The 11,306-nt window shown below is 41.7% G+C and overlaps 1 protein-coding gene across 1 annotated transcript in view; it reads left to right on the top strand.

Annotated features, from left to right (window-relative positions):
• The first annotated feature begins 328 nt into the window (after nt 1–328).
• DAD1 (defender against cell death 1) overlaps nt 329–11,306 on the top strand; it is a 25,569-nt gene continuing 14,591 nt past the window's right edge. Inside the window, exon 1 of the mRNA XM_006776761.2 lies at nt 329–638. Coding sequence (XP_006776824.1) covers nt 428–638 — 211 coding nt within the window. The 5' untranslated portion in view covers nt 329–427. The remainder of the gene's footprint in view (nt 639–11,306) is intronic.

Here is an 11,306-nt window from a genome sequence, read left to right as displayed (position 1 = left end):
GACGTAAAAGAGAACCAGTTAATCTTTGAGGAGCAGAGAGAGGGCGGGAACCCTCCGGTAGCTACGCGGTCCGCCGTAAAACCTCTCCTCTACTTCCTTTCACTGTATCTTGTTGCCAGAGCAACCGCAAGCGTCACTAACGTGACTGCAAAAATAGGGTAGAAAGAGTACACGTCTCCTGCTCTGACGGAAGATCTATTGCGCAGGCGCATTAGCTGTACTGGCGGTAGTTCTGTCAGTCGATGTATTCTGCGTCTGCGCATTGGTTGTTTCGCGCTTTGGCCCACCCTACGCCTGCGCAAATTGGCCAATCGGGGCGGCTGGAGTTGGGTTACAGCGTTGCGCACGCGCGAACGCTACATCCGGTGTGGTGGTCGTTTCCTCTCGGAGTTCGGCGAGCGCAGGCCGGCGGATCGATCTTGTAGTCATGTCGGCCTCAGTAGTGTCGGTCATCTCGCGGTTCTTGGAAGAATACTTGAGCACCACTCCTCAGCGTCTGAAGTTGCTGGACGCGTACCTCCTGTATATACTGCTGACCGGGGCGCTGCAGTTCGGTTATTGTCTCCTCGTGGGGACCTTTCCCTTCAACTCTTTCCTCTCGGGCTTCATCTCTTGTGTGGGGAGCTTCATCCTAGCGGGTAATAATTCTATAAGTAATCGCAGTAATAATGTTATTGTGGGGCGCTGCTTTTCTTCTCACAGTACTCTTTATGTCAGACCACCGCCTCGTGAAACTGTGAGAGGAGCCTGCATTGCCCTCTTTTTGTGAGTGGGGAAATTGAGGCTCAGAAAGGTTGTCATTTACCAAATACCAAAAAAGCCGCCTCGTAGCTGGAATTAAATCTGTAAAGCATCGACCTTCATGCTGCTGCTCAACCTGGTGATCCACATCACTTCATTTTGGTCCAGGGAGAAAAGTTCATTGCAATTTTCACTTAGCTTTCACACCCTTTTAAGGTTGGTAGACTTTTAAAATAGAAAACCCAACTCTGAAGCATCTTCTCACCTTGACCTAATCATTACCAACCTCCAGTGAGATGTTTCAGTGAACAGTGTAAGAAATATAAGCATGGGAGCTTTGCTTGTCGAATCATCCTTTGCTTGACTTTGGCTTTTAGCTGCTCCTGCTTATTTCTTGTGGATGAAGATGTTGTTTCACTACCCTGAACTCAGTTTTTATTCACATAGTTCTATTTTTTTAAGCTAAAGAGTCATCCTTGACTTTTAAATATTTTTATTAATTTCAGAGAGGAAGGGAGAGGGAGAAGAGAAACATTCATGTGAAAGGGAAACATGGATTGGCTGCCTTTTGTATGCCCCCGGCCGGGAATTGAGCCCGCAACCCAGGAATCCAACTGGCAACCACGTGAGCCACACTGGCTAGTGCACATAGTTCTATTTTAGCATTATTATTCTTTCTGATTCCTAGTGTTTGATATCTTGTAGACTGCCATATTTAATGAGAGCTGACTGTCCTCCATAAATTTTTGCCAAAAACCTGACCTTTTTTCTTTAAAAAAATACATTTTATTTATTTTTTACAGAGAGGAAGGGAGAGGGAGAGAGATTTAGAAGCATCAATGAGAGAGAAACATCGATCAGCTGCCTTCTGCACCCCTCCCCCTGGTACATGCCTTTGACCGGAATCGAACCTGGGACCCTTCAGTCCGCAGGCCGATGCTCTATCCACTGAGCCAAACCGGTTAGGGCCTGACTTTTTTTCTTGAACAGGGATTCAATGAATACTGAGACCAGAATTGGGTCAGGGGGTGTTAGCTAGTCCAGTTTATAGGTGGCTACCACATGGACCTTGTCAGTCACTGGTATTGTCTGCTACATGACTTTAAAAACATACTAGAATTCATGATTTTACCAGTGATTATCATCAGTCAGGCCATTGTATTTTGAATCTAATAACATTGGTATTATGGTAAAAGCTTTGGGGATACATCAAGTGTATGTCCTCAAATAGTTTACAGTCTATTTAGGGCACATACAAAATATAGCATTAAAATGGTCTGGAGACTTCATTACAGCTTTAAGTATAGATCTGTAGAATGCTTTTACACATTCAAATTACTAGTTCAGACTCAGATAAACTCTACCTTCTCTCTTTCTTAGAACTTAAAATAAGTCCAAGGACTTAATGACTTATGCACTCACCGGGTCTGGCGTTGCAGTTAGCCTATTGATCAGTTGAATATTTCATTATCTTTACATTTTGCCTTAGATGACCAAGACCTGGTTCTCTGTGGCAGCATTTTGGCCTTCAGGAGTTGACAGGGTGCCATCATCAGATGCACCAGATACCCTACCCTCTTTGCTATAGACTCTCCCTCCCCTTACCCCAAATTCTGTTCATGACTAAGAATTTTTATTAGCCGGATGGGAGAAGGAATCTTGAGAAGCTTTGGTGAATTTTGTTGGGTGATTTTCTCTTTCAGGTCTGAAAAGGGTAGGAATAGGGTAGGGCCTCAAAGCTGATTAAAAAAAATAAGACATCTCTATGCTGAAATCACCCAGGCTTCATAAGTTTCTAGGGTTAAAATGACTCCTCAGGGCTACTTGGACTACTAGAGTTGTATGCTAAAACCAGAAGATTTTTTTGAGCAGATAATATTTCCGTATGCCAAGTCCTTTTTTTGAGGCTGTTGTGGCTAAAGGAGAATTGGCAGATTCCCCTCTCTTTTCCCCAATGAGAAGTCAATGACTTGCCATAGAATAGAATACCTAGTGAAAGGGCACTTTAATAGTGGAGTCAGTTTGGGGGGGCGGTGGATTTAAAAGCTGCTGGATACTCGTAACAGGTAATTGGGCCAGAGAAATGACAGTTCTAGGAAAAGAAAGGATGACAATTCGCAGATACCATGGAAGGGCATAATTTACATTTCTTTTGATAGCGTCAACCTTAGTAAATCCTACTTGCTCTTCCATTTGATAGCCCAGGTACTCAACTGGAGACTAGTTTTAAGGGGAAATATGTATTTAAAGTTTATCCTTTGTTCTGATTGTTGGGAAGGGAAGCCTTGAACCTATTTATGGTGCTGATGTTTCTCACTTCCCTGTGGTTGTGTTTCCTGTTGGAAGAGAAGGGAGGAGGTCAGTTTGGCTGAGAAAGGGAATTGTAGGTGATTATGTTGATTGGTAGTACTGCATGCTGGAACTTTGAGTGCGCAGGCCAAAGAATTTGAATTTTATCTTGTAGGTTTAGGAAAGCATCTAAGGATTTTTTTTTTTTTAATTTGAGTAAGGGAGAGACTTAAAATTGGTGTTAGCATGTAGGATGAATTGGAGGGAAAAGTTCCCTGATTTCTTTTTAGCAGTCTGTTCTCTTCCATTCCTTCTGTCTGCATTTATTTAGCATGTGTTCTTTGGAAATTGATCAGTACATTTTAAACCAATATAGAATGCTACCACACTTTTAAAAAGACTAGTGTTATTTGGGCCTGATGAAAATTGACTGATTCTCCTAGTCCTTCATGCCTCGGAGACTTACCCATTGTTTTAAGAAAGATCCAGAAATTTTCAAGAAAATTGCCATTGAGAAATTTGTGGGTGTTTTTTTTGGGGGGGGGGGACGGGGTCAGTGGAGGGATCAACAGTGTATAGTAAAGTAAGCTTTAAAGGACATCAGAGGTAGAATATTTTTGAAATCTTCACCTCAGATTTCAAACATCCTCAGCAGTTGACTTTATATTGTGGTTAGATATCTCAAGAGGAGGACATCTGTCCCTTTTCCAGACTAACATTCCAGTGTTAGGTAGCCCTTCTAGTTTCCTTTTTTACCTAACTGAAATCCCCCTTTCTGCTCATTTAAAGTGCTCTGTAGGAGGGATAAGTGGAAAACAAAGTCTTAAGATAAGTCTTTGATCTTGAAATAATTTTTTAAAAAAATATATTTTTATTGATTTCAGATAGAGGGAAAGGGAGAGAGAGAGATAGAAACATCAATGATGAGAGAAAGTAATTGATTGGCTGCCTTTTGTGGTTTGAGCCTGCAATCTGGGGATGTGCTCTGACCAGGAATCAAACTGTGACCTCTTGGTTTATAGATTCACACGCAACCACTGAGCCGGTTGGGCTTGAAATAATTTTAAAAGTCATTTCACAACTTTGGTCTATTATGTTCTCTAATCTATATGAAACAATTTTGGATTAAAAAAGTAGTTTTGTTTCCCCTTGTTTACAGATGCAAAAGCAGTTTGATTTGAAAGACAAGGAAGTCTATTCCAGAATGTTTTCTGAAAGTAGTTGGTCTTTGTGGACCAGGGGGTCTGCATTTTGGAGGGAATTATCCATCAGCTTTATGGACCTTTATATTATCTCTTATAACTGCTATCCAAGAGATTGGAAGTTTGCCAACCTTGTGCCTGAGAGTCTTCTAAATCTCTCATATCCATTGCGGCCATCTCTTTTTTCCTCCCTCCCTTCTTTTTCTTTATTGATTAAGGTATTACATATGTGTCCTTATCCCCCCATTACCCCCCCCCCCACACACACACTCATGCCCTCACCCCCTGGTGTCTGTATCCATTGATGATGCATATATGCATGCGTACAAGTCCTTTGGTTGATCTCTCCCCCTTACCCCCACCCTCCCCTACCTTTCCTCTGAGGTTTGATGGTCTGATCAATTGCTCCTCTCTTCCTTTCTTTTTTTTTGGAATAATCCTCACCTGAGGATATTTTTCCATTGATTTTTAAAGAGAGTAGAAGGGAGAGGGAGAGACAGAAAGAAACATTGATGTCAGAGAGACACATCGATTAGTTGCTTCCTGCATGCACCTAACCAGGGCCGGGGAAATCTGCAACCAAGGTACGTGCCCTTGACCGGAAGTGAACCTGGGATCCTTCAGTCCTCAGGCTGACACTCTATCCACTGAGCCAAACCAGCGAGGGCTTATTTTATTTTATTTTTAAAATTTTTTATTGTTGAAAGTATTACGTATGTCCATTTTTTTCTCCCATTGACCCCTCTCCAGCTTGCCCTGCCTCCTGCCCCAGACCTTCACCACCCTGTTGTCTGTGTCCATGGGTTATGCACATACCAATATGCGTTGCTACCTCTTTATCCTCAGTTGACTCAGGCTCTTATTTAGACTGCTGTAAGCTTCATTACTAATAATCTCCCATCCTCCAGGACCTCTCCCTCCAGTCCATCTTCCACTATGTTTGCAAGCTTGTTTTGTCTTGCAGGTCTGATTGTGCTGCTTCCTACCTAAAGTGTCTGTGTTCCCAAGGAAAAATTATAATTTTTTTTCATAGTATATAAGCTCTTTCATGATGTCCTGTTCATATCTCCAGTTTTATCTCTTGCTTTTACTCCCTGTACTTTATCCTCCTGCATTATCAAGTTACTTGTTATTCCCTGAATATCTCAAGCTATTTTACCTTTGCTTGACTGTCTGGAAAATTCCTTTACTTCTTAGACATCTCAGCTCAAGACACGCTTCCCTTTGGAGCCCTTCCCTGACTCTCCCAGCATAGGTCTTTTCTCCTGTATTCCTATTTCACTGTGTGTGTGTGTGTGTGTGTGTGTGTGTGTGTGTGTGTGTGTATGCGAGAGAGAGAGAGAGAGAGAGAGAGAGAGAGAGAGAGAGAGAGAGAGTGCGAGAGAGATATGGCACCGATATTGTGTTGTATTTGTTTACATGTCTGTCTTCTCTCTGGAAGGTAAAGCCCTTGAAGGTAGGAACTGTCGTTGTCATCTCTGCATGCTAGTTTTTAACATTGTACATGTTAAATTGTGAGCATGCCCATAATAATTTAAGGAATACTGAGCAATTTATGTGCCAGATTCTCTGCCAAGGAACTCAGGACTCAATTGCAAAACACAACTGGTCTCTATTCTCTCAGTTTATAATCTAGGTGGAAGGTACAGACAAGTAAATATGGTTATAGTGCTGTGATGGAGAAGTATTGGTGAGTAAAGGAACACAAATGGGCGCTCAGTCCTGCTTTGTGGTCTTGTAACACTTCCCTGGTATGTTTGCTTTTCTAAACTATGCTTTATAACTTTTTTTCTCCACTCTTTTTATATTTCCTCTTTTTCTGTATTCTCAGTTGATGATCTTTCTTTATTTTTCCACTGAAAAAAGTAGACAGGAATCCTTTCATCTTTCCACCCAAGAATCAGGACCCCACCTGCACTTGTATCCCTGCTCTGTGACTTACTTCCCATGATGGTGGATAATATGTCCCTTTCCTTTCAAAGGCCAATTCCTTCACTTGTGTGGAGGATCCAGTCCTCTTGCTCACTCAGAGACTCAGCTTCTGCAATCATCCTTTTATTCTGCATTATTAATTTCTCTCTCTACTTTATCCTTTCATCATACAAACATGCTCTAGTATTGTTCAATTAAAATTTTTGTATTTGACTCCAGATACCCCTTCTGGTATCATTCCATTTTTTTTTCTTCTCGATCATCACAGAATTCTTAGAAAAAAATAGTCTAGTTGCTGTTTGTTCATTTTTCATTCATTCCTTAACCTGTTCTTGGTGATGGTCTTTTTCCAACACTAAGTGAAACTACTCTTGCCAGATCTAATGGCCATCTACCTCACCTTACCTGAATCCTCAGCAACATTTAGCATTTAATGTAGTTGGCTGCTTTCTTCTGTGTGGAGTACTTCTCGAAACTTTTACTAAACTACACTCACTTTGTTTCTTCTCACCTCATTGGTTTTTCCTTCCTACTGTTAGTGCTATTTTCTTCTCTGTTGGAGGTGATGGTTCTTGATACCTTCTCTATATTTTATTTTATAGGTAAATTTAAATAAAGTCTATATAACTACAACTACCACATTTATATTTTTAATTCTGACCTGTTCCCTGAATTCTAGATTAGTAAATCCAGTTGCCCACTTGACATCTTCACTTGATGTCTGATATGCAACTCCAGATTGAACCTTCTCACCCAGTCATCTCCCTCAGTCTGATCTGTTATACTAAGACATGTCAAGATTGTTATTTCTACCTGGAATGCTCTGTCCTTAGATCCTGTCTTTCAAATTTTGGCCTTCTATAGCACCTTCTTTGAGAGGTTTGTGAACACCAAATAAAAAATAGCTTCCCAGTCACTCTCTTATTACCTTGCTTTATTTCCTTCATAGCACATATCTCTACATGATATTTTCTTGTTTATTTGTTTACTTATGTACTGCATGTTTCTCTCCACCTGAGTATAAGTTCCTTGAGAGACAGATATTTGTCTGTCTTGTTCTGTGCCATATTCCCAGCACATACTAAATGCTTAGTTAATTAATTAATTATAGTATTTAACCTTTATTGCTGAAAGTATTACAGATGTCCCCCACTTTCCCCCACATTGCCCCCCTCTACCTGGTTCCTGCCCCACCCATCCCAGCCCTTCACCACCCTATTGTCTTTGTCCATAAGTAATGCATATATGCATGTAAGTTCTTTGGTTAATCTCTTCTTGGTCCCCTTCCCCCCTTCCCTCTGAAATTTGTCATTCTGTTCCATGTTTCCATATCTCTGATTCTATTTTATTAATTAGTGTATTTTGTTTTTTTCCATTTTTTTTTTATTATTAGTTAAGGTATTACAAATGTGTCCTTATCCCCCCCCATTAACCCTCAACCTCCCCCCGCACACACACTCATGCTCCCATCCCCCTGTTGTCCATGTCCATTGGTTTGGCTTATATACATGTATACAAGTCCTTCGGTTGATCTCTTCCCCTTACCCCCGCCCTCCCCTACTTCCCTTCTGGGGATTGATAGCCTGATCGCTGTTTCTCTGTATTTTGTTCATTAGATTCCTTTTTCATTTATTTTGATTTTTAGATTCAGTTGATAGATATGCATTATTGTCATTTTAATCTTCATATTTTTGATCTTTTATTTCTTCTCCTTCTCCTTTTCCTTCTTCTCCTCCTCCTCCTCCTTCTTCCCCTTTAACATTCAATGGTTTGGTGGTGATGGACTCTAGCTTTTCCTTGTCTGGGAAGCTCTTTATCTGACACCTTTTATTCTAAATGATAGCTTTGCTGGATAGAGTGATCTTGGTTGTAGGTCCTTGCTATTTATCACTTTGAATATTTCTTGCCATTCCCTTCTGGCCTGCAAAGTTTCTGTTGTAAAATCAGCTGATAGTCATATGGGCACTCCCTTGTAGGTAATTAACTGCTTTTCTCTTGCTGCTTTTAAGATTCTCTCTTTGTGTTTCACCTTTGGCATTTTGTTTTATTTATTTTTAAAAAAATATATTTTACTGATTTTTTACAGAGAGGAAGGGAGAGGCATAGAAAGTTTGAAACATCGAGGAGAGAGAAACATCGATCAGCTGCTTCCTGCGCACCCCCTCCTGGGGATGTGCCCACAACCAAGGTACATGCCCTTGACTGGAATCGAACCTGGGACCCTTCAGTCTGCAGGCCAATGCTCTGTCCACTGAGCCAAACCAGTTAGGGCACCTTTGGCATTTTAATTATGATGTGTCTTGTTATGGGCCTCTTTGGGTTCATCTTGTTTGGGACTCTGTGCTTCCTGGACTTATATATACCTATTTCTTTCACCAGGTTAAAGAAGTTTTCTGTCATTATTTTTTAAAATAGATTTTCAATATCTTGTTCTCTGTCTTCTCCTTCTGGCACCCCCCATGAGGTGACTGTTGATACGTTTGAAGTTATCCCAGAGGCTCCTTACACTATCTTCATATTTTGGATTCTTTTTTCTTTTGCTGTTCTGATTGGGTGTTTTTTGCTTTCTTATATTCCAAATCACTGATTTGATTCTCAGCATCCTCTACTCTACTGTTGATCCTCTATGAATTATTCTTTATTTTAGTTAGTGTGTGTTTCATTTCTGACTGGTCCTTTTTTATGCTGTTGATGTTCTCACTAAGTTCTTTGAAATTCTCATTAAGTTCCTTGAAGTTCTCATTAAGTTCCTTGATCATCCTTAGAACCATTGTTTTGAACTCTGTATCTGGTAGTTTTCTTGTTTCCATTTCATTTTAGTTCTTTTTCTGAAGATTACTCCTGTTCTTTCATCTATGACATGTTTCTTTGTCTCTGCATTTTGGCTGCTTACCTGTGTTTGTTTCTATGTATCAGGTAGATCTGCTATGTCTTCTGGAATTGGTAGCATGACCTTGTATAGGGCCCAGTGGCTCAACCTCCCCAGTCACCTGAGCTGGGCACTCCTAGTGCACCCCTCTGTGAGCTGTGTGCACTGTCCTATTATAGTTGAACCTTGATTTATGTTGGCGTCACTGGGAGGGACCAACCCAGGCTAATCGGTTGCAAGGATTGGTTATGACTGTAGTGGAAGATCTGCTGTGCAGGGGCTGACCCTGTGGAGTAGGACTTGCTTCAGTGGGGCTTTGATGCTCACCAAGTCTGCCGCTTGAATGTGTCACTGGTGGAGTTGGAAGGGTTGTAATCTGGCGTAGTTGAAGTTGACCACTGGGTGCACTGGCTCTGAGGCCTTCTGGGAGGTGCAAAGTCAGCCTTTGCCTATGTCCTGCATGGAGCCACTCAGCATGAGCTACAAAGCAACCTGCAGATGACTGCTACTTCTGTTGAGCTTGGAGGTGCTCAGGAGAGGCCAAGCTCTGAACCAGGGTGGGCTGTTGCTAGTGCCAGGCCTGGGGCCACTTACTGAGAGGTATGGGGCACACTGATGCCAGCTGCTGCTTGTTTGAGAGATTTTAGGAAAGTCCAAAGCATGAGGCAGGAGAGGTCAGTTGTGTGGAAAAGCCACTGGAAATGGCTTGGATGAGCCTGCAAGTAGGGAGGAGCAGGGTCTCAGGGAATCACCAAGGTGGGGTAAAAAGTGTGAGCCAGGTTGAAGGAGATTCAGATATGGCGAAGCCTGTCAGCTCTATGGCAGGTGGTCTCACCAAAGGAACACTGGCCTTTGGCAGCAACTTCTGTCTGAGAGAAAGCTGTTCCTCCAGGTCTTGCCCCGATTCCGGACAAGTTAGTTTCTCCCTGCATGTCCCATGTTCCTTTCATGCTGCTGCCCCATCGCTGGAGCTCAGAGGGAGTGAGTCTAAGTAGGGCCATGCACCGGTCCTTTAAGAGGAACTGCCTGGGACTCCTGCAGCTTCCATGTCACTCAGCCACAATCCCCTCTGGTTCTCACAGCCAGAAGTTGTGGGGACTTCTCTTCCCAGCACTGGAATGCTGGACTGATGGCTTCGTGTGGGGCAGGGACCCCTCACTTCTCAGGGAAACCTCCACAGCTAAAATATCCCTCCCCTTTTTAAACTGCCACATGTGGATGTGGGACCAACTGGGTCTGAGATTCCTTCCTGTGTCTCTGCCCCTCCTGCCAGTTTCCATGTGCTTTTTTCTTGAATCCTTAGTTGTAGGACTTCCATTCAGCTAGATGTTAGGGGGATCTGAATACTGGTTGTTCTCTGTTTTAGTTGTAAATTTTGATGTGCTTGTGGGAGGCGATGAGTACTTCTTTTCCTACACCACCATCTTGACTGAAAGCCTCTGCTGAATGAATAACATTTAAGGACATAGATTAAATTAGAATTTCTAAAATGGGGCAAGCTGCCTCAGGAGGTTGTAAATTTCCAACTTTGGAAGTGCTCACAGAGAGACTGAAAGATCATTTGTGGAGGAGCTTTTGAACAAGTGTTCACTGCCTTTTGTGTACCCCAACTCAATGATATGACACCCCTATCAATAGACTCTGGAAGGTGACTATTCAACTGGGTACAGCTTATCAGATTCTGGAATGATGAGGTAATTCATGCAGCTTCCTTCCAGTGTACTCACCCCTACCACCTCCTGGGCATTTTATGTACTAAGTGGAGTGTTGGTCTTTATGACCTTCAGTCCTTTGCATCTCAGCAGGATAATATACTTATATTGTCATTGTAATAACTTGGGTTACTGTGATCATGATAATGATAATACATCAATTTTCATACCTACCTTCATGGGGAGCTTCTCTTTTCTTTTGTCCCCTCATATTTCCTGAAACATTACTCCTGTTCTCCACTCCAATAGCCACTATTAATAATTTGGTATTTATTCCTCCAGATTTTCCTAGAGTCCAACTAAAACAAATGAGAAAATAATTCGCTCTCTCTCTCCACCCTCCCCATTTTAAAAGCAGAAATGTGGAATGGAATACTTCTTTTTCATGTAATATGTCTTAGATATCTTTACTGTCAAGCTATAGAGATTTAAATCATTCTTTTGAATGATTGCATGAAATTTCACTGCATGTATATAGTATAATTTATTTAAATCCCTTGATGACATTTTAACTTTATTTTTTTTTTTTCAATGTTACTAATTTGCTGTTAGAATGTCATC

Source organism: Myotis davidii, unplaced genomic scaffold, assembly GCF_000327345.1.
Source record: "Myotis davidii unplaced genomic scaffold, ASM32734v1 scaffold1949, whole genome shotgun sequence".
Lineage (NCBI taxonomy): Eukaryota > Metazoa > Chordata > Mammalia > Chiroptera > Vespertilionidae > Myotis > Myotis davidii.
The sequence above is the reverse complement of the archived record's forward strand: the minus strand, read 5'-3'. Positions and strand labels throughout refer to the sequence as shown.